General features: G+C 49.7%; 1 protein-coding gene across 4 annotated transcripts in view; it reads right to left on the bottom strand.

The window, feature by feature from the left end:
• Nucleotides 1-22122, bottom strand: part of LOC138257912 (mucin-like protein 2) — a 625312-nt gene that overhangs the window by 72683 nt on the left and 530507 nt on the right. Inside the window, exon 8 of one of the 4 annotated variants that reach the window (XM_069205907.1) lies at nucleotides 21181-21232. The exons of 2 other annotated variants lie outside the window; for them this stretch is intronic. In XM_069205907.1, the coding sequence (XP_069062008.1) occupies nucleotides 21181-21232 (52 nt within the window). The remainder of the gene's footprint in view (nucleotides 1-21180; nucleotides 21233-22122) is intronic. One more of the 4 variants, XM_069205908.1, reaches the window with a different exon arrangement.

The raw sequence follows: 22122 nt of genomic DNA, 5'->3' as shown, positions 1-22122 counted from the left end.
AACACAGGGGATCCTGTGTTTACTCCCTTTTTTTACTACTCTCGATTGTGAGACTTAGTACTTTACTTCTATATGGGGAGTGTAGGCATTAATCTACCATATCCCTGTTCATTGTTTTTAATCATGTCAGAGGTTTCAGCATTAGAATAAACTTGCAAAACTGTTACCTCTAGTCATTTTTAACTATTCTTACACCAATCCCTCATGATTTTTGACCGGTTGTGCATCACTTCCAAAAGATCTCCGGCAAAGAGCCCCTGTGTGGGGCCCGTCAGGCATTGCAGCGCCGGCCTGATGAGGAGCTTGGCCCTATGATGAAGCATGTCACCGGAAGGTGAGTGAGGGCCCTTGCTTCGATCATTTTTGGTTTCCATCGAATGCTGAACCATTTAGTGTGAAAGAAACCTTCTGGCATTTTTGGAACCTTGTGTACCTTTTTTGATTTATTGACTGTCGGGAGATTTACACACGGGACCAGGAGTACTTCCTCCGAATCTCCCACATTTGCCCCTCCTTTTTGTTGTTTTTTGACCATCTGTAATGACCACTAGCTGCATGGATCACCTCTTCTGACGAGCTTCATGGATCCATCAACACGTGGGCTGGATTGAAGTGTTCATGACAGTCCTCTCTTCCAGCTGTCCAAGTTTGGTGGAGGTAAGCCCTTGCCTTCCCAAGCAAAACAGTACCCCCGTGTCCCTCCCCATTTTCAGCTGCCAAAGCTTGTTGCACCCTTCCCACAGGATCTTCAGGCATCTTGAAGCTCCAGCCCCCAACACTCCTTCCTGGGATGCACAGCCTCCTGAGTGGCTTTCCTGAGGCGTGGGATCCCTTTTCGAGGTGCTGCATGGGCTCCTTCTTCGACTTCTGTGCCCCTGTCCTATGGGACTCCTGTGGGTGCTTGCTCTGCTTCTGTGGACTCTCTGAATTGCTGAGAGTCCCCTCTGACTCCCCCTCCTGGGTAGAGTCCCCCTGGGCCTTCCTGGTCCCCACCAGCGCCACTTTCCACCAACCGCGAGTTTTGTGTGTACCAAGCCTTGTGGGTGGAATCCGAAGACGCAAACCCGACTGCAATCCTCCTTCCAGCGTGGGACATCACTTGCATTCTTCAAGATCTTGACTCCGTATTCCAGGGAGCAGCAGTGTCTTCATCCTCATTGTCGACTCTCTTCTTCTACCTTCAGCCTGGTGGGTAGGGGCTCCTGCCCTTCCTGAACTCTTCAGTGCTTCTTGAACTTGCTCCTCTTCTTCCAGAGGGCTTCTAGTCCAGGAATCCACTGTTGGTGTCATGCAGTCTCTTCTGGTCATGGCAATATTCATATTTTCTTCTAAGTGGGTGGTTTTGGGACATTACAGTGTTTTACTCCTGCTTTCCTGGGCGCTGGGGGGTATTGTGGTACTTACCTTTGTGCTTTCCTAATACTCCCAGCTCCACTCTACACACTCCACTTACCTAGGTGGGGGACCGACCTTCGAATTCCATTTCTTCAACATATGGTTTGTGCTCCCCGTAGGTCCATTATTCTTTGTGAAAGTTTCACTATGTTGCACTGTTTCTAACTGTTTTTATACCTATTTCTGCATTCTAGTGTATATATTTTGTGTTTTACTTACCTCCTAGGGAATTATAAATTCTATGGTATTTTTGGTATTTGTGTCACCAAAATAATGTACCTTTATTTTTGTAACTCTGGGTGTATTCTTTCATGTGTAAGTGCTAAGTGTGACTAGAGTGGAATGTCATGAGCTTTGCATGTCTCCTAGATAAGCCGTGGCTGCTCATCCACAGCTATCTCTAGAAAGCCAGGTTTCTAGTCACTGACTACACTACACTAATAAGGGGATACCTAGACCTTGTATAAGGTGTAAGTACCACAGGTACCCATCACACCACGCCAGCTTCCTACACTAATGCCGAAAACTAAGTGCTGGTCGCACCGGAAACCATAGGCTCAAATTAAGCACTGCTGTGTGTCTGAATGTATGAATTAAATTTACTGTGGATAAATAGTGATTCATCTAGGACAAATGCTTTCAATTGTATCCTGATATATTATTCAGTACAGGATCCCTGTGTGGTGAGCCATAGCACTTGTGTCTCAAGGTTCCTCAGCTGCATATGGTCATCCCCTCATAGTGCCTCATTTGCATATTGTCTTCTCAGAGTAATCAATGTTTTTATTATTTCCAGATATCTGATATCTGACATCAGCTACTTCCAAACACCTGTTCAAGTCAGGTCCCATCTCCTTTAAAATCCTCTACCCACCCAGTCTCTTGAAATATGATTTGAAAACTTTTAAACATAAGGTACTGAGAGATTTACCAGAAACACCTATCTATAACAGATTAAATTCACTGAATATGCAAAGAAAAACTCAAAAATTATGTCATCATTTTCTCTCATAACAATTCAAGCTGAATAGAAACTATTTCAAAAGAATTTAGTTTTTCTCCTGTATCAAAAACGTTTGCCAACTATCTGTAGCTTCCTCATGTATAGTCGAAGGGAATTTCTCTATTGCAATCATGATATTGGCAGCATTATGATGTGATTTACATCTGATAAATTTTCATATTGTGCATATGAAACTAGTGGTATAGTGGGAGCTTTGCGTGTCTCCTAGTTCAGCCTCAGCTGCTCTGTAAAGCTACCCTTTTCTATCAGCCAAAGCTGCTAGACACCTCTTCTACACTAATAAGGGATACCTGGACCTGGTGCAGAGTGTAAGTACCCTTTGGTGCTCACTACAAACCAGGCCAGCCTCCTACAGGCACCCCCTCTGTCTCCTCCTCCAAGTGACAACATCCTGGTACCTCCTGGGCTACAGCAGCACACAAAAACCTCTACCGCAACCTTTGCAGCTCGCAAGGCTTGTTTGCAGTCTTTCTGCGTAGCGATACCTCTGCAAGCTTCATCGCAACGTGGGACATCCATCCTCCAAAGGAGAAGTTCCTAGTCCTCTTCTTTCTTGCAGAACTCCAAGCTTCTTCCACCCGGTGGCAGCTTCTTTGCACCCTCAGCTGGCATTTCCTGGGCTCCTGCCCACTCTCGACACTGTCGCGACTATTGGACTTGGTCCCCTTGTCTTACAGGTACTCAGGTCCGGAAATCCACTTTTGTTGCTTTGCTGGCGTTTGTTCTTCCAGCAGAATCCCCCTATCACGACTTCTGTGTTCTCTGGGGGTAGTAGGTGCACTTTACACCTACTTTTCAGGGTCTTGGGGTGGGCTATTTTTCTAACCCTCACTGTTTTCTTACAGTTCCAGCAACCCTCTACAAGCTCACATAGGTTTAGGGTCCATTCGTGGTTCGCATTCCACGTTTGTGTTGCCCCTATACCTATGTGCTCCTATTGCAATCTACTGTAATTTTACACTGCTTGCATTACTTTTCTTGCTATTACGTACCTAATTTTGGTTTGTGTACATATATCTTGTGTATATAACTTATCCTCATACTGAGGGTACTCACTGAGATACTTTTGGCATATTGTCATAAAAATAAAGTACCTTTATTTTTAGTACTTCTGTGTATTGTGTTTTCTTATGATATTGTGCATATGACACCAGTGGTATAGTGGGAGCTTTGCGTGTCTCCTAGTTCAGCCTCAGCTGCTCTGTAAAGCTACCCTTTTCTATCAGCCAAAGCTGCTAGACACCTCTTCTACACTAATAAGGGATACCTGGACCTGGTGCAGAGTGTAAGTACCCTTTGGTGCTCACTACAAACCAGGCCAGCCTCCTACAGGCACCCCCTCTGTCTCCTCCTCCAAGTGACAACATCCTGGTACCTCCTGGGCTACAGCAGCACACAAAAACCTCTACCGCAACCTTTGCAGCTCGCAAGGCTTGTTTGCAGTCTTTCTGCGTAGCGATACCTCTGCAAGCTTCATCGCAACGTGGGACATCCATCCTCCAAAGGAGAAGTTCCTAGTCCTCTTCTTTCTTGCAGAACTCCAAGCTTCTTCCACCCGGTGGCAGCTTCTTTGCACCCTCAGCTGGCATTTCCTGGGCTCCTGCCCACTCTCGACACTGTCGCGACTATTGGACTTGGTCCCCTTGTCTTACAGGTACTCAGGTCCGGAAATCCACTTTTGTTGCTTTGCTGGCGTTTGTTCTTCCAGCAGAATCCCCCTATCACGACTTCTGTGTTCTCTGGGGGTAGTAGGTGCACTTTACACCTACTTTTCAGGGTCTTGGGGTGGGCTATTTTTCTAACCCTCACTGTTTTCTTACAGTTCCAGCAACCCTCTACAAGCTCACATAGGTTTAGGGTCCATTCGTGGTTCGCATTCCACGTTTGTGTTGCCCCTATACCTATGTGCTCCTATTGCAATCTACTGTAATTTTACACTGCTTGCATTACTTTTCTTGCTATTACGTACCTAATTTTGGTTTGTGTACATATATCTTGTGTATATAACTTATCCTCATACTGAGGGTACTCACTGAGATACTTTTGGCATATTGTCATAAAAATAAAGTACCTTTATTTTTAGTACTTCTGTGTATTGTGTTTTCTTATGATATTGTGCATATGACACCAGTGGTATAGTAGGAGCTTTACATGTCTCCTAGTTCAGCCTAAGCTGCTTTGCCATAGCTACCTTCTATCAGCCAAAGCTGCTAGAACCACCTCTTCTACACTAATAAGGGATAACTGGACCTGGCACAAGGTGTAAGTACCTCTGGTACCCACTACAAGCCAGGCCAGCCTCCTGCAGTGCCCTCCTTGCATAAACCAGTCTACACCAGTTCAGGGATCCCCCAGTCCCTGCTTTGGCATGAAACTGGACAAAGGATAGGGGAGTGACCACTCCCCTGTCCATCACAACCCCAGGGGTGGTGCCCAGAGCTCCTCCAGTGTGTCCCAGACCTTTGCCATCTTGAATCCAGTGGTGTGACGGCACAATGGAGGCCTCTGAGTGGCCAGTGCCAGCAGGTGACGTCAGAGACCCCTCCTGATAGGTGCTTACCTCCCTAGGTGGCCAATCCTCCTCTGGGGGCTATTTAGGGTCTCTCCTGTGGGCTTTTCCTCAGATGACAATTTGCAAGAATTCACCAGAGTTTCTCTGCATCTCCCTCTTCGACTTCTGCCAAGGATCGACCGCTGACTGCTCCAGGACACCTGCAAAACTGCAACAAAGTAGCAAGAAGACTACCAGCGTCATTGTAGCGCCTAATCCTGCCGGCTTTCTCAACTGTTTCCTGGTGGTGCATGCTCTGGGGGCTGTCTGCCTTCACCCTGCACTGGAAGCCAAGAAGATATCTCCTGTGGGTCGACAGAATCTTCCCCTTGCTCTAGCAGGCACCAAACCTCAGTGTCACTGGTACTCTGGGATCCCTCTCATCCTGACGAGCGTGGCCCCTGGTAACAGGTGGTGGACCCAAGTAATCCAGACTGTCCAGCGGTCCAACTGTCCAAATTTGGAGGAGGTAAGTCCTTGCCTCCCCTCTGCAGACAGTAATCCTGTGCACTGCGTGAACGGCAGTTGCTAGGGCTTCTGTGCACTTTTGCAAGGAATCCTTCATGCACAGCCTAGCCCAGGTCCCCAGCACTCCGTCCTGTATTGCTCAACTCGCTGAGTTGACCACCCGCTTCGTTGGACCCACTTTAGTCGTGTTGAGATGACCGCCATGCTCAGTTTTCTTTGAACCTGTGTTCAAGTACTTCTGCAGGTGCTGCCTTCTTTTGCAGGGGCTTTCTTTATTGCTGTGGGTCCCCTCTGTCTCCTCTTCAAAGTGGCGATCTCCTGGTCCTTCCTGGACCTGGGCAGCACCCTTTTTCTTCAACTACGACCTTTGCAGCTAGCAAGGCCTGTTTATGGTCTTTCTCCAAAGAAACAATGCTGCATCCTCCAGCACTCCGTGGGACATCTTCTGCACAAAGAAGAAGTTCCTAGCACCTTTCATTGTCACAGAATCTTCAGCTTCTTCCATCTGGAGGCAGCCATTTTGCACCTTCATCCGGGGTTTAGTGGGCTCCTGCCCCCCTGGACACTTTTGTGACTCTTGGACTTGGTCTCCTTCCTTTAAACACACTCAGGTCCAGGAATCCATCTTTAGTGCTTTGCAGCCTGTTGTTTTCTTTGCAGAATCTCCCATCACGAGTTTTGTGTGTTTCTAAGAAAGTAGTATCACTTTACTCCTATTTTTAAGGGTCTTGGGTGGGGTATATTGGACACCCTTAGTGTTTTCTTACACTCCCAGCTATCCTCTACACACTACACTAGGCCAGGGGTCCCGAAGTGGTTCGCATTACACTTTCTTAGTATATGGTTTGTGTTGCCCCTAGGCCTATTGCATCCTATTGTTTTCTAGAGAGTTTGCACTACTTTTCTAACTGTTTACTTACCTGATTTTTGTTTCTGTGTATATTTTGTGTATTTTACTTACCTCTTAAGAGAGTATATCCTCTGAGATATTTTTGGCACATTGTCACTAAAATAAAGTACCTTTATTTTAAGTAACTCTGAGTATTGTGTTTCTTGTGATATAGTGCTATATGATATAAGTGGTATAGTAGGAGCTTTGCATGTCTCCTAGTTCAGCCCAAGCAGCTCAGCTATAGCGATCTCTATGAGCCTAAGCTGCTAGAACACTACTAATCTACTAATAAGGTGTAACTGGACCTGGCACAAGGTGTAAGTACCCTCAGGTACCCACTATGAGCCAGGCCGGCCTCCTACACACCGGGCGCAGCAGCCTTAGGTACCAGCACCCCAGGGACTACTGGACTTCTCAATAACCCCTAGGGTCAACATCTTGGAGACCTCCTCCTTGATGCTGGCCTTCATCTTATCCGACAACCTGTAAATGTTGGTCTTCACAGGGGGACTGTCTCCCGTGTCATTGTCATGGACACACAGATGAGTAAGTCCAGAAGTAAGGGAAAACAGGGAAGATAACTGCTCTAACTCATAGCAGTCTCCTGTCTGATCTAGAGTCAGGGAGTCAGAGAGAATGACACCCTCCACTGACCCTGTAGTGAATCCTAGTTTGGTTTAATGGGATAACAGGAGTTAGCTTAGCCTTTGGCTTGCAGACTCATGCCCCCGTCACCTAGTGACTTTTAACCTACTTAGCTTGCTCTGCCTTATCCTATTTAATTATTTAATTCTTCTAAGATGGCTGCTTTGTTTATAGTAAGGCCACTTGTTATGATTTTCATTATCAGTGCCACCGCGTTAAGGCGTCAAGATCCAGTGACAAAGACAAACAAACAGTAGGTGTTCACACTTAGGGACTTGTTTATATTAATTGCCGCCCCAAGCATGCCTGTTATCTATTGTTTGGGAACACACCTACGTCAGGGGTCCAAGTAGATCTGTATAAGTACATCACACTTTAGACAGATAATCAGAGGGATTCCGACCAGAATGCATAGCCACCATCGCTGATATCAATGCTGCACGTTGTCTTGACGCTGACCTAGTCTTCGTGTCCTTACGGAGTCTGAGATAGAGACCTCATTCCAAGGTAACGAGGGTTGGGGGTCCTCTCATGGACATGGCATTGGCAGATTAGGTTTAACATACCCAGCTCTCCTTTAGGTAGGAGGTTAGGCCTATCATGATAAGGTATTAGGACATAATACACATTTTATGTCTTTTCATGTTATTGCAAGATGGTAGGGGTCTTTGTAATAATGACTCTCGTCTTTACAATTCTGTTTCTTGCACTATTCATTATCCTAATCATTGCAGCCCATGCAACTTATCGCAAATTGCAGTTGTGTTAAATAAAAACCATGGAAACTTTACTGCATTTTCGTTATTGCCTGTGTTTGGATGAGACATGATATATCTGTGAGAAAGGGGTAATCTCCGTTTAACCACGACACTCCCTGAGATGTAATACTGTTAAGTCCATGCGTAAAGGCTGCCACAAATCACCTTTTACTGTTTGGGTTTTTGGTGAGGTGCTGCTAGTGAGCCGGAAGGGTTGGGACCACAGCTGTGACTTATTGTAGGATAGGCATAGTCGCCTACAAACATAAGTACTGTCATCCTTAAACCAGCAGTCTTGCCTAGACCAAGAGTCCAACTACGAAAACCCATTGCCTTATTTGGGAGAGAGGAGGTCGGGGAGAGGTTCACTATCCTCTTCCATATCCTCATCTGTGACCAGGAGCATACTGACCTCAGACCTCTCAAAGTGAGGTTTGAGTCTATTATGATGGAGGACCCTTAGGGGGTGCCTAGGGGTCTTGAGGTCCACTAGGTAAGTGGCCTCCCCTTCCGATCCTTAATCTCAAATGGGCCAGACCAGTGGTCCTGGTGAGCCCTAGGTTCTACTGGCTCCTTCACCCAAACAATGTCTCCAGGTGAGAACTCAACCAGAGTGGCCTCCCGGTCATACCACCCCTTCATCACCTCTTGACTGGCCTCGAGGTTACTCTTGGCCTGCTTCCAGAAGCGTTGGGTTTGGTTGCGGAGGGCCAGCATGTAACTGACCACATCCTGGGGATGTGTCTTAGGAGCTTTCTCTCAGCCCTCTTTAACTATGCTTAGCGGTCACTGACAGGGTGACCATGGAGAAGTTCAAAGGGGCTGAACACCACCCCTTTCTGGGGCACCTCGCTATAAGCAAACAGCAGGCATGGCAAGAGGACGTGCCACTTATGCCTCATGGCTTCAGTTAGGCCATTGATCATGCCTTTAAGGGTCTTGTTGAATCTCTCAACAAGCCAATTGGATTGAGGTTGATAAGGGGCGGGAAACCGGTAGGTCACCCCTGTAGGAGGCTGGACTGGCTTGTAGTGAGTACCAAGGGGTACTTGCACCTTGCACCAGGCCCAGTTATCCCTTATTAGTGTATAGGGTGTCTAGCAGCATAGGCTGATAGATAATGGTAGCTTAGCAGAGCAGCTTAGGCTGAACTAGGAGACGAGTGAAGCTCCTACAGTACCACTAATGTCACTTGCACAATATCATAAGAAAACACAATACACAGTTATACTAAAAATAAAGGTACTTTATTTTTATGACAATATGCCAAAGTATCTCAGAGTGTACCCTCAGTGAGAGGATAGGAAATATGCACAAGATATATGTACACAATACCAAAAATATGCAGTATAGTCTTAGAAAACAGTGCAAACAATGTATAGTTACAATAGGATGCAATGGGGACACATAGGGATAGGGGCAACACAAACCATATACTCCAAAAGTGGAATGCGAACCACAAATGGACCCCAAACCTATGTGACCTTGTAGAGGGTCGCTGGGACTATTAGAAAATAGTGAGGGTTAGAAAAATAGCCCACCCCAAGACCCTGAAAAGTGAGTGCAAAGTGCACTGAAGTTCCCCAAAGGACAAAGAAGTCGTGATAGGGGAATACTGCAGGAAAGACACAAACCAGCAATGCAACAACGATGGATTTCCAGTCGAGGGTACCTGTGGAACAAGGGGACCAAGTCCAAAAGTCACAAGCAAGTCGGAGATGGGCAGATGCCCAGGAAATGCCAGCTGTGGGTGCAAAGAAGCTTCTACTGGACAGAAGAAGCTAAGGTTTCTGCAGGAACGACAAGGGCTAGAGACTTTCCCTTTGGAGGACAGATCCATCACGCCGTGGAGAGTTGTGCAGAAGTGTTTTCCCGCCGAAAGACCGCCAACAAGCCTTTCTAGCTGCAAATCGTGCGGTTAGTGTTTTTGGATGCTGCTGTGGCCCAGGAGGGACCAGGATCTCGCAAATTGCGCCAGGAGACAGAAGGGACGTCGAGAAAGACAGGAAGCCCTCTCAGCAGCAGGTAGCACCCGGAGAAGTGCCAGAAACAGGCACTACGAGGATGCGTGAAATGGTGCTCACCCGAAAGGAGTCCCACGTCGCCGGAGACCAACTTAGAAAGTCGTGCAATGCAGGTTAGAGTGCTGTGGACCCAGGCTTGGATGTGAACAAAGGATTTCCGCCGAAAGTGCACAGGGGCCGGAGTAGCTGCAAAAGTCGTGGTTCCCAGCAATACAGTCTGGCGTGGGGAGGCAAGGACTTACCTCCACCAAACTTGGACTGAAGAGTCACTTGGACACAGTTGCTGGATTCGAGGGACCTCGCTCGTCGTGCTGAGAGGAGACCCAAGGGACCGGTAATGCAGCTTTTTGGTGCCTGCGGTTGCAGGGGGAAGATTCCGTCGACCCACGGGAGATTTCTTCGGAGCTTCTAGTGCAGAGAGGAGGCAGACTACCCCCACAGCATGCACCACCAGGAAAACAGTCGAGAAGGGGGCAGGATCAGCGTTACAGAGTTGCAGTAGTCGTCTTTGCTACTATGTTGCAGTTTTGCAGGCTTCCAGCGCGGTCAGCAGTCGATTCCTTGGCAGAAGGTGAAGAGAGAGATGCAGAGGAACTCGGATGAGCTCTTGCATTCGTTATCTAAAGTTTCCCCAGAGACAGAGACCCTAAATAGCCAGAAAAGAGGGTTTGGCTACCTAGGAGAGAGGATAGGCTAGCAACACCTAAAGGAGCCTATCAGAAGGAGTCTCTGACGTCACCTGGTGGCACTGGCCACTCAGAGCAGTCCAGTGTGCCAGCAGAACCTCTGTTTCCAAGATGGCAGAGGTCTGGAGCACACTGGAGGAGCTCTGGACACCTCCCAGGGGAGGTGCAGGTCAGGGGAGTGGTCACTCCCCTTTCCTTTGTCCAGTTTCGCGCCAGAGCAGGGCTAAGGGGTCCCTGAACTGGTGTAGACTGGCTTATGCAGAAATGGGCACCAAATGTGCCCATGAAAGCATTTCCAGAGGCTGGGGGAGGCTACTCCTCCCCTGCCTTCACACCCTTTTCCAAAGGGAGAGGGTGCAACACCCTCTCTCAGAGGAAGTCCTTTGTTCTGCCATCCTGGGACAAGCCTGGCTTGACCCCAGGAGGGCAGAAACCTGTCTGAGGGGTTGGCAGCAGCAGCAGCTGCAGTGAAACCCCAGGAAAGGCAGTTTGGCAGTACCAGGGTCTGTGCTACAGACCACTGGGATCATGGGATTGTGCCAACTATGCCAGGATGGCATAGAGGGGGCAATGCCATGATCATAGACATGTTAATTGGCCATATTCGGAGTTACCATTGTGAAGCTACATATAGGTAGTGACCTATATGTAGTGCACGCGTGTAATGGTGTCCCCGCACTCACAAAGTCCGGGGAATTGGCCCTGAACAATGTGGGGGCACCTTGGCTAGTGCTAGGGTGCCCTCACACTAAGTAACTTTGCACCTAACCTTTACCAGGTAAAGGTTAGACATATAGGTGACTTATAAGTTACTTAAGTGCAGTGTAAAATGGCTGTGAAATAATGTGGACGTTATTTCACTCAGGCTGCAGTGGCAGGCCTGTGTAAGAATTGTCAGAGCTCCCTATGGGTGGCAAAAGAAATGCTGCAGCCCATAGGGATCTCCTGGAACCCCAATACCCTGGGTACCTCAGTACCATATTCTAGGGAATTATAAGGGTGTTCCAGTAAGCCAATGTAAATTGGTAAAATTGGTCACTAGCCTGTTAGTGCTAATTTGAAAGAAATGAGAGAGCATAACCACTGAGGTTCTGATTAACAGAGCCTCAGTGAGACAGTTAGGCACCACACAGGGAACACATACATATAGGCCACAAACTTATGAGCACTGGGGTCCTGACTAGCAGGGTCCCAGTGACACATAACAAACATACTGAAAACATAGGGTTTTCACTATGAGCACTGGGCCCTGGCTAGCAGGATCCCAATGAGACAGTGAAAACACCCTGACATACACTCACAAACAGGCCAAAAGTGGGGGTAACAAGGCTAGAAAGAGGCTACTTTCTCACAACCCCACACTCATCCTACATGAACTTCATGTATGCAGACATGAAGTTTGTGCCTCTGTCAGACACGACTTCCTTAGGGAATCCCACACGGTTAAATATTCCCAGTAGGGCTCAGGTCACCACCGGTGCAGTCACTGTTCTCAGAGGGATTGCCTTTGGATAGCGGGTGGCATGGTCCACCAAAACTAGGATAAACCTGTTGCCCAAGGCTGTTTTGGGGTCCAAGGGACCAACAATGTCGATGCCCACCCTTTCAAAGGGGGTGCCAACGACGGGGAGTGGGATCAGGGGAGCTTTAAGCTGTTTCCCTGTCTTCCCACTAGCCTGGCTGGTGAGGCAGGCTCTGCGGAAATTATCTGAGGCTACCCTCATTTTAGGCCAATGGAAGTGAGTGAAAAGCCTGTCAAAGGTCTTGTCTTGCCCCAGATGTCCTGCCAGGGGAATGTCGTGAGCCAGACCCAGTAGGAAGGCACGGTAACACTGGGGGACACCAGCACACGTGCTGCCCCAGGGCCCAGAACCTTAGGCTCACTGTAAAGGAGATCATTCTCCCAGTAGAAATGGTGAGTACCAGAGGCTTCACCAGCTGCTTGGGCTGTGGCCTGTCGCCTCAGACCCTCAAGGGTGGGCCATTCTTTCTGCGCCTTGCAGAACTCTGCCCTAGTTGGCCCACCCTCTACTTGCCAGCCAGCAAGTTCAGGCAGGTTGCCCATGTCAGCAATGTGCTCTCCAGTTGGCTCAGAGGCCTCCTCCTCCTCAGGGGCCCCGTCCACCACCTTGGGGACATCTGAGGCGGGTTTCCCACACCTCTTGCCCTTCCTCTTTGCAGCTGTCTGGGCCATTGTTCCAGGCTCCAGATGCCCTTGACTCGGGCAGCCATGGACCCTATGGTCATGCAGACCAACTCAGGCAAACCTAACATCTCCAGGCGGTATCTGAGCTCTACCTCCTTCCAGGTAGTGTACTCAAGATCATTGCCTAACAAACAGGCATGGCAGGACTCACAGCTACTTTCAGAGTAACAGACCACCCCCCACTCAAAGGGAACCAGAGCCACCGGTCGGTGACTCTCACGATTGTCAGTGACTATGACCTGGTGGAATGTATCTGGGACTATCTGCTCTGCTGACACCTGCTGACTCTTGACAGTAGTCATACTATCTCCTGTGTCACGCAGAGCCTCCACCCCTTGCCCATCAATGGTGACCCACTGCCTATACTTTGAAATATTTGCCGGCATGTGGGCTTTAGGCACCATCTCTCTATCTCCCAGGGACACTAGGGAAACCTCTGTCTGCCCCCCAAAGCTAACTGGGACTATCTCCCCCCGAGCACTACACTAGCCGACCCAGGTGTCTGTCCAGTGGTGGACTCTGCTCTCTTGGAACACTGGGAGTCGCCGTTAGAGTGTCCATGCTGGTAGCACTCTAAGCATTTTGGGCTGAACTTCCCTAACTTTCTCTCAATGAACCCTGTTTTCTTCACAAATCTAGAAGAGGAATGGTTACCACCCCCCCTTGGGAATTGTTTTGGGGGCCTTTTGAGAACTCCTTTTCTTCAAGTTTTTCTCTCCCCTCTTTCTTCTGTTGGGAACCCTGACCAACTTTGTGGGTGTCCCCACCAGATGCCTTCTTGGACACTGGTGCTAACCCAGAGATCCACCTCCTCAGCAAGCTTCCTGGGATCAGTCAGCTTACTATCTACCAAGTGCTGCCGCAACTCTGTAAAAGAAATACTGAGTATATGCTCTCTCAGAATCAAGTCATATAACCCTTTGTAATCATCTACTTTGCTGCCCCGCACGCATCCATCCAGTGCCTTATTGGAGAAATCATAACAATCTACCCAAGTTTGTGTGGGAAGTTTGGTGCTGTCCCTAAACCTCTGACGGTATTTCTCAGGGGTCAGCCCAAACTTGACCAGTGAAGCAGCTTTCATGGGTGCATAGACATCTCTATCCTGTGGAGCTAGTGTAAGAATTGTGTCCCTCCCCACCAGCAAAAACAATATTTTGGTTCAGTCTATTTCTTTCTGCGGATGATACACAAACCACTTGGAACCTGTCCCACGATGACCAGTCAGTGGTGGCTCACCTGTATGATTGCCTCCCCAAGGTTCAGCTTTGGATGACTTCAAACCATCCCTGGCTTCATGGGGACCAGACATAAATCCTTTGTGCTAGTAACCCTTCACTGTTTACATAACTATCATCTTGGCCCACCTACCCTGGGCCCTACGTCCACCTCCATGGCAGCTGTGAAAGATCTCAATGTAAAGGTTGCTTACTCCACTACTATGGTAGATCAGAGTCCTTCAGCCGAAAAATCTTGTTTACTCCAACTGCGTTCACTAAAATGTTTTCACAGCTTTTTTCATTCCTTCACAAGTTTCAAATTAAGAATGCTTTTTGCAGCTCACTTGGATTACAGCCCGTCTTGACCTTCCAGCATTCTTGTTCCAGGAGAACAAATTCAAGATCATGCTGCAGGACCAGCCCTTGGCTTTCATCAAAAGAACCATCTCTGACCAGCCCTCGCTGCATCGCCTGCAGTGAAAGACTTCGGGCCTAATTCATATATTGGCGGCAATGGCGAGGGAGTACCCTTTCCTCTAACATAATGGTCTACTCATCCGATTTAAATGCAGGCAGACCTATGGAGACTACTGTGCCTCCGTTGTGGTGACGCCCTTCTGATGGCCTGAAGGAGTAAGGCCTGTTGGAGGTTCACACGTATGTGCACCCACCTAATTCAGATGGGCGGACATTCAGGTTAGTTTTCACTGCCAGTGACCCAGAGGAAAACCCTTGCTGTAACTGACAGTGAAAACTGCAAAATGCTCCCCTCACCATGGCAGGTAAGGTAGGACATTGTTTTGTTTTTATTTTCAACAATGGAAATCCCTCTTTGAAGTATTTTTTATGAAAAAAAATAACTTTTATCACACAGATCCTTCATGTCTGCCAGAGACGTACAACAACATTACAGTGCATTGCAGTGACCACCTTGGCAGTTCCTGTCAATCCTAGAAAGGTCCAGAGACGTTTCAAAAGGTGGCCGCTGGGACCCCCCCAAGAGACACGGAGGGATTTACTCCATCACCCTGGCGGAGGACAGCTCAACTGCAAAATGTTAAATTAGGCCCTTAAACTTATTTAAGCAAATGTTATAGTATCAAATCTACTTTTACTCCTGAACAGTCCTATTCCAACACAGATTTTACACATTCTCCTCTGGTCACCCATTAAGGCCTAAAAACAAGTGTATATTTGAGAATTCTAAATTTAAGTCCAACGACCATGAGTAGCAGGCCCTTTATCTATAACTCCAGCCCTTCAGTGGAATTACATGGCAACATATATGATGAAATTCAGAAAACCACTGAAGACTGGTGGTGTCCAGCCCTCCAGTGCCCTGGGGTCTCTAGTCCTGCGGTCACTTTTACAAGCCTGTTCAACTGGAGCTGTTGAGTGACTTTTGGTTTTCAGCATCTATATTCCCTAGTTAGGGTGTAGATTGCACTTTACAAGTATCAAAACTAAACTAAAGCAAACACAATAATTCCCCAAAAGCAGAAAGCTGTGCTTGGATGGCAGCTTGCAGTAGACACTGAGACAGGGAGATCATAGCAGGATGTGATAAACCTGCTTTCTGGCCTATTGTTGATACAGATACCTTGAGTGATACCATAGACCTTGGTACCAACCTCATTCATTCCAACCTTAGTGGTCCACCGACTTCTGAGAACTCAGAATCATGACCTCCCTTATATTACAAAGCAGAAGAACTGATCTGCACAGCTGCTCAACGACTGGCGGTGTGTATCTGACTCTAGGCACATTGCTTCGATAGAGCAGCTTCGATAGAGCAGCACTATGTCCTCCATGTACGTAAAGCAGAAATCGACCACATACGTCTTACGCCAGGTCTGCAGGACAGTTACTCTTTTAACAAACACTTGAAGGAATTTCGAAGCAGGCATGTTTACCTACAAAAAAGGTGCTACTATGACACTAGAAATACTGAAGGAAGAACTCGTGTTCATTTTTACGCATTCCCAGGTCTACTAAATCAAATCAAATCATAAACATTTATAAAGCGCCCTACTCACCCGTGCTGGTCTCAAGGCGCTAGGGGGATAGGGTTACTGCTGCTCGAAGATCCAGGTCTTGAGTTGCCTCCGGAATGCGGAGTGGTCCTGGGTGGTCCTGAGGTTGGTGGGGAGGGAATTCCATGTCTTGGCCGCCAGGTAGGAGAAGGACCTCCCACCTGCCGTGGTGTGGCGCTTGCGAGGGACGGTGGCGAGAGCGAGGTTGGCGGAGCGAAGATGACGGGTGGGTGTGTAGAAACTGAGGCGTCGGTTGAGGTATTCGGGTCCCTTGTTGTGGAGGGCTTTGTGTGCGTGGGTGAGGAGTCGGAAGGTGATCCTTTTGTTAACGGGAAGCCAGTGCAGGTGTCTCAGGTGGGCGGAAATGTTGCTGTTGCGGGGTACGTTTAGGATTAGGCGGGCAGAGGCGTTTTGAATTCGTTGCAGACGTTTCTGGAGTTTAGCGGTGGTTCCTGCGTGTTGCCGTAGTCAAGGCGGCTCGTGACGAGGGCATGGGTCGCAGTCTTTCTCGTGTCGGCGGGGATCCAACGGAAGATCTTTCGGAGCATGCGGAGGGTGAGGAAGCAGGAGGATGATACGGCGTTGACTTGTTTGGTCATGGTGAGAAGTGGGTCCAGGATGAAACCGAGGTTGAGTGCGTGGTCTGAGGGGGTTGGTGCGGTGCCAAGGGCCGTGGGCCACCAGGAGTCATCCCAGGCGGTCGGGGTGTTTCCGAGGATGAGGACTTCCGTTTTGTCTGAGTTCAGTTTCAGACGGCTGAGTTTCATCCAATCTGCAACGTCTTTCATTCCATCTTGCAGGTTGGTCTTGGCGCTGATGGGGTCCTTGGTGAGGGAAAGTATCAGCTGAGTGTCGTCGGCGTAGGAGGTGATGATGATGCTGTGTTTGCGTACGATGACGGCGAGGGGGCTCATGTAGACATTGAAGAGAGTCGGGCTGAGCGAGGAGCCTTGAGGGACGCCGCTGATGATCTCGGTGGGGTCTGAGCGGAAAGGTGGGAGGTAGACTCTTTGGGAACGTTTGGAGAGGAAGGAGGTGATCCAGTCCAGGGCCTGTCCTTGGATCCCGGTGGAGCAGAGGCGGGTTATTAGGGTGCAGTGGCAGACGGTGTCGAAGGCAGCTGAGAGGTCGAGGAGGATGAGGGCGACTGTTTCTCCGTTGTCCATCAGGGTTCTGATGTCATCTGTGACTGAGATGAGGGTGGTTTCTGTGCTGTGATTGGCTCGGAATCCGGACTGAGAGGGGTCGAGTAGGTTGTTGTCTTCAAGGAAGTTGGTAAGTTGCTTGTTGACGGTCTTCTCTATGACTTTGGCGGGGAAGGGGAGGAGCGAGATGGGGCAGAAGTTCTTCAGGTCGCTTGGGTCCGCCGTAGGTTTCTTCAGTAGGGCGTTGACTTCAGCGTGTTTCCAGCTCTCGGGGAAGGTGGCAGAAGAAAACGAGCTGTTGATGATGGTCTGGAGATGCAGGCCGATGATGTCGTCGGCTTTGTTGAAGATGAAGTGTGGGCAGGGGTGAGAGGGGGCACAGGAGTGGATGGAATTCATGGTGGCTTTGGTCTCTTCCGTGTTGATGTGAGTCCAGGCATTGAGGGTGATGGCTGGGGTTGCAGGTTCTGTGGTGGTTGGCTGGGTCTGGTGTCCGAAGCTGTCGTGTAGGTTGGTGATCTTACGATGGAAGAAGGTGGCGAGGGAGTTGCAGAGGTCTTGTGAAGGCGTGATGGCGTTGGCGTTGGTGTTAGGGTTGGAGAGCTCTTTGACGATGTTGAAGAGTTCTCTGCTGTTGTGAGTGTTTTTGTCCAGTCTGTCTGTGAAGGAATTTCTTTTGGCGGCGCGGATCAGTTGGTGGTGTTCGCGGGTAGTGTTCTTGAGGGCAGTCATGTTATCTGTGGTGTGGTCCTTGCGCCAGGCTTTCTCGAGGGTGCAGCAGGTTTTTTTTTATTCCTTGAGGGTATCAGTGAACCAGAGAGGTTTTTTGGTGTTGGTCTTTCTTGGGAGGCGTCTGAGGAGAGCGAGGTTGTCTGCGCAGTTGGTGATCCAATGCGAGAGGCTTAGGGCTGCGTCGTTGGGGTCGGTGGAGAAGGTGGGTTGGTTGTCGTTGAGAGTGGAGAGAAGCTGTTCCGCAGGGATTTTGTTCCACTGTCGGCGTGGGATGGGTTGTGTGCGGAGGTGGCGAGTACGCGTCGGAAGGTGAAGTGGACACATCTGTGGTCGGTCCAGTGTATAGCGGAGGAGTGGCTGAAGGATACGTGGTTGCTGGCGGAGAAGATGGGGTCGAGCGTGTGTCCGGCGATGTGGGTGGGGGTGTTCACCAGTTGCTTGGGACCGAGGTTGGCGAGGTTGGCGAGAAGGGCGGTGGTGTTGGGGTCGTTGTTCTGTTCCAGGTGGAAGTTGAAGTCACCGAGGAGGATGTAGTCCGGCGAGGCAAGGGCGTGCGGGGAGATGAAGTCAGTGATAGAGTCGCTGTAGAGGGCGCGTGGTCCAGGGGGTCGGTAGATGAGAGTTCCTCTGAGGGTGGTCCTGGGGTCGGTGTGGATCTGGAAGTGCAGGTGTTCGGCGGCGAGGGGGGTGTCTTCGGTGGAGGTGGTGACGTTGATGGAGTCCTTGAAGACGATGGCGATTCCTCCACCTACTTGGTTGGTGCGGTCTCTCCTGGAAATCTTGTACCTGTCGGGGATGGCTATGGCGATGTCGGGGGCCGAGGAGGCGTTCATCCAGGTCTCAGTGATGAAGGCGACGTCCGGTGCGGTGGAGTCCAGGAGGTCCCATAGTTCAACGGCGTGCTTGTGGACGGAGAGTTGATCAGGATGCATTTGAGGTGGTTGTTGGCGCGTGGGCTGGCGGGCGTGGTGGTTTCGAAGTGGAAGGTGAGTTTGCAGGTGTGACACACGAAGGGTCCGTGGGTACGTTTCGGGTTGGCTTGGAAGCAGGTGCTGGAGCGCCCCGGGTTGAGGGCGTGGAGGGTGATGTGGTTGTAGCGGTGCTGTGGGGTTCGGGAGTGCTGGGGGCCAGGGGTCGTGGCGCTGGGCGCGGTCCCGGCGTGGACGGGCGCAGATGGGCTTGCCTTTGGCGCGCCAGCGGCGCGACCGCACAGCGGCCGCCATAAGAGGGAGGAGGGGGGGAGGAGGTGTCAGCTGGGGGCGGGGCGATGAATGAGAGCAGGGGGGGTGGGGCGTGCAGGAGGTGGCGGCGGGAAAGCGGAGGGTGGGGGGTCAGGTAGAGGGGAGGGGAGAAAAGATAGGGGAGGGGGGTTAAAGGTGGAGGAGAGTAAGGGAGAAAGATAGGAAGATAGGGGAGGGGGGTTACAGAGGTGGAGGGGAGTAAGGAAGGACAGAGAGAAGAGTCAGGAGCAGAAGAACAGAGGAGAGAAGAGTCAAGAACAGAAGAACAGAAGAGAGAAGAGTCAAGAACAGAATAGAGAAGAGTCAAGAACAGAAGAGAGAAGAGCCAAGAAGAAAGGTAAAGAAGAAGAGGAGCGAGGAGTCAAGAACAGAAGAACAGAGGAGAGAAGAGCCAAGAAGAAGGGTAAAGAAGAGGAGGAGAGAAGAGTCAAGGAAGAGGAGTCAGGAAGAAGAGGAGAGACCTGAGAAGCAGAGGATACGAAGAACACAGATGAAGAACACAGTAGAAGGACCAAAGAAGAAGAGAGAAGATGCTGGAGGGGGTGCAGGGAAGAAAGAAGAACACAGATGAAGAACACAGAAGAAGGACCAAAGAAGAAGAGAGAAGACGCAGGACGGGGTGCAGGGAAGAAAGAAGAACACAGATGAAGAACACAGATGAAGAAAGAAGAAAGCACACGCAGGTGGCGGTGCAGAGGAGAAGAAAGAAACACAGATGAAGTACACAGATGAAGAACACAGAAGAACACAGAAGAAGAACACAGAAGAAGAACACAGAAGAAGAATACAGATGAAGAACACAGAAGAAGGACAGAAGAAGAGAGAACACGCAGGACGGGGTGCAGAGGAGAAGGAAGCAACACAGATGAAGTACTCAGATGAAGAACACAGAAGAAGGACACAGATGAAGACCAGAGATGAGAAAAGAAGCAGGAAGAGAGCGCGGTGAGGAAGAGGAGCAGGGCCGAAGAGGAGCAGAACATGCACCAAGAGGGCTGGAAAAGAGGAGCAGAGAGCGAAGGGAAGAAGGACAGTGGAGGAGCGGAGAGAGGTAGGAGGGGAGGAAGGCAGAAGACAGAGGCACAGGAGAAGAGGTGAGTAGCGCGGGGCAGGGCGAGGGGCTGGGCGGGGGAGTACTTATTGTTTTTAGCAGGACTTGCTGGGAGGTTTCAGGAGCCTGGGCTGGTGGAGCTGCAGCGGCAGGGGGAGCGACCTTCCCTTGGGTCAAGGGTTGCTCCCCCTGCGACGCTTGTACCACTAATGGTACATCTGGGAATATGTCAAGATTCAAGGGCGGATGCTTGGAAACACCTATGTACCAACTATGGAACACCTCCCTGGGCCAAAGTAACGCCAGGCAACGATTTGCCAGAAGTGCATGATGCCAGAGGATCAATTCAGCAGTCAATCCAGTGCTTAATTTGTAAATAAAAACGTGCTGGTGCACAAAGCCTTCCTTTGAACACGCGGTTGATCTAATTAAATGTGTGAGGACAGACTACTGAGGCAGCATAATCCTGAAGCCACCTGGGGCCTCTTTAATCCATTTACAGACACTCCCTGCCCCTTCCGCTCACCCTTGCAGCTTTCTCCCTTTGTGAGGCTCTTTCGTTTTTCTCTTCCTCAGTGTTTCCCACTTGCATCTTTTGCTCACCGTAAATGCCTGATGCAGAAAAATAATTCCCGGCCCTCAAAAATAAGTGCTGTGCCCCCCCACCGGAAGCCACCAGCTCAAATTAAGCAGAGTCAATCATTGTTTTTCTGAATTAGTTCTCTTAGTTTTCTGATAAAAATGAAAAATGCTAGGAAGTTGCCAAAACACAGCAGCCTTGCAAGACTGGGTTCTGCCAAATGGTCTTCTGCTACAGCAGCGTCAGCATTTTTAGCAAAAGAGAACCCCACCCAGACAGGGGGCCTCTCCATAGGGAGGGATCTTCTGTGCCTGAGGGTGATGGGGGTGGAGGCAGCAATCTGTACAACTCTAAGTCAGACCTTCAGCTTGTTCCAAGTATAAAGTGCCCTCAGATCTGGACGCCCCATCCATGATGTGTATTTCTCGCCCACTGTACACTACATTTCAAGTCATCACTACGATCTGAGGCAGCATCTCCAATGAGGCTTCAGGTTGTAAGTAAATAGAAGTAAATAAAAAAAACTTACTTTTTCTCAAACTGATCAATACTGTCTTTACCTTTTCCAAGAAAGTATGCAGCTACAAAAGAGTGAAACAAAGCGCTTAGAAGAGCTCTCCAAACACTGTAACAACTGTTCATCTGTTCAATCACTGAAGTGTGACACATCACTGGCACTTACAAAGCTTTGCCTTTCACTCACCAGATTCTGTGCCAATGACAGAGGGAACAACGAGGTGGCAGACCGTCTGCTGGTTTTGATTTGTAATTCTCACTTTCATTGCAGTAGGAATCCTCATGCCCTTCTGCCTTTGCCCGGAGGCACTTGTAACTGTGCCCTCTGACCCCCGTCCTTCTTCACTTCGTGTCCACTCACAGATTACCAGCACACATCCATGTGAGGGGCCAGTCAGGTGTGTCCACCCCCCCCGGTGGAGGAGGTCAGAGGCCACGGAGGTCAGAGGCCACACATCCATGTGAGGGGCCAGTCAGGTGTGTCTCCCCCCTGGTGGAGGAGGTCAGAGGCCACACATCCATGTGAGGGGCCAGTCAGGTGTGTCCACCCCCCCCCCGGTGGAGGAGGTCAGAGGCCACACATCCATGTGAGGGGCCAGTCAGGTGTGTCCCCCCCCAGTGGAGCAGGTCAGAGGCCACACATCCATGTGAAGGACCAGTCAGGTGTCCCCCCAGTGGAGGAGGTCAGAGGCCAGACATCTCTTTTACTCGGTTCAGCTGCTTCTCTGCACCTTCTCCTGGCAGCTGCCCTGGAACATTTCTGTGACCTGGCAATCCTGGTGCTCAACAACCTTGGGACTCTAATTCCTAAACTGGAACTGAGGCCTCATTTCACTTCAGATGAACAGTGCCATCGCAGGAGTTACAGAGCTCTAAGCACACCACAGAGTCAACTATTCCAGCATTTGTACTTAGATGTTTGTAGGAAAGTACCATCTTGCTGGCACGTTACCCC

This window comes from Pleurodeles waltl, chromosome 2_1 (genome assembly GCF_031143425.1).
Source record: "Pleurodeles waltl isolate 20211129_DDA chromosome 2_1, aPleWal1.hap1.20221129, whole genome shotgun sequence".
NCBI lineage: Eukaryota > Metazoa > Chordata > Amphibia > Caudata > Salamandridae > Pleurodeles > Pleurodeles waltl.
This window is presented reverse-complemented; position numbering and strand designations above follow the sequence as displayed.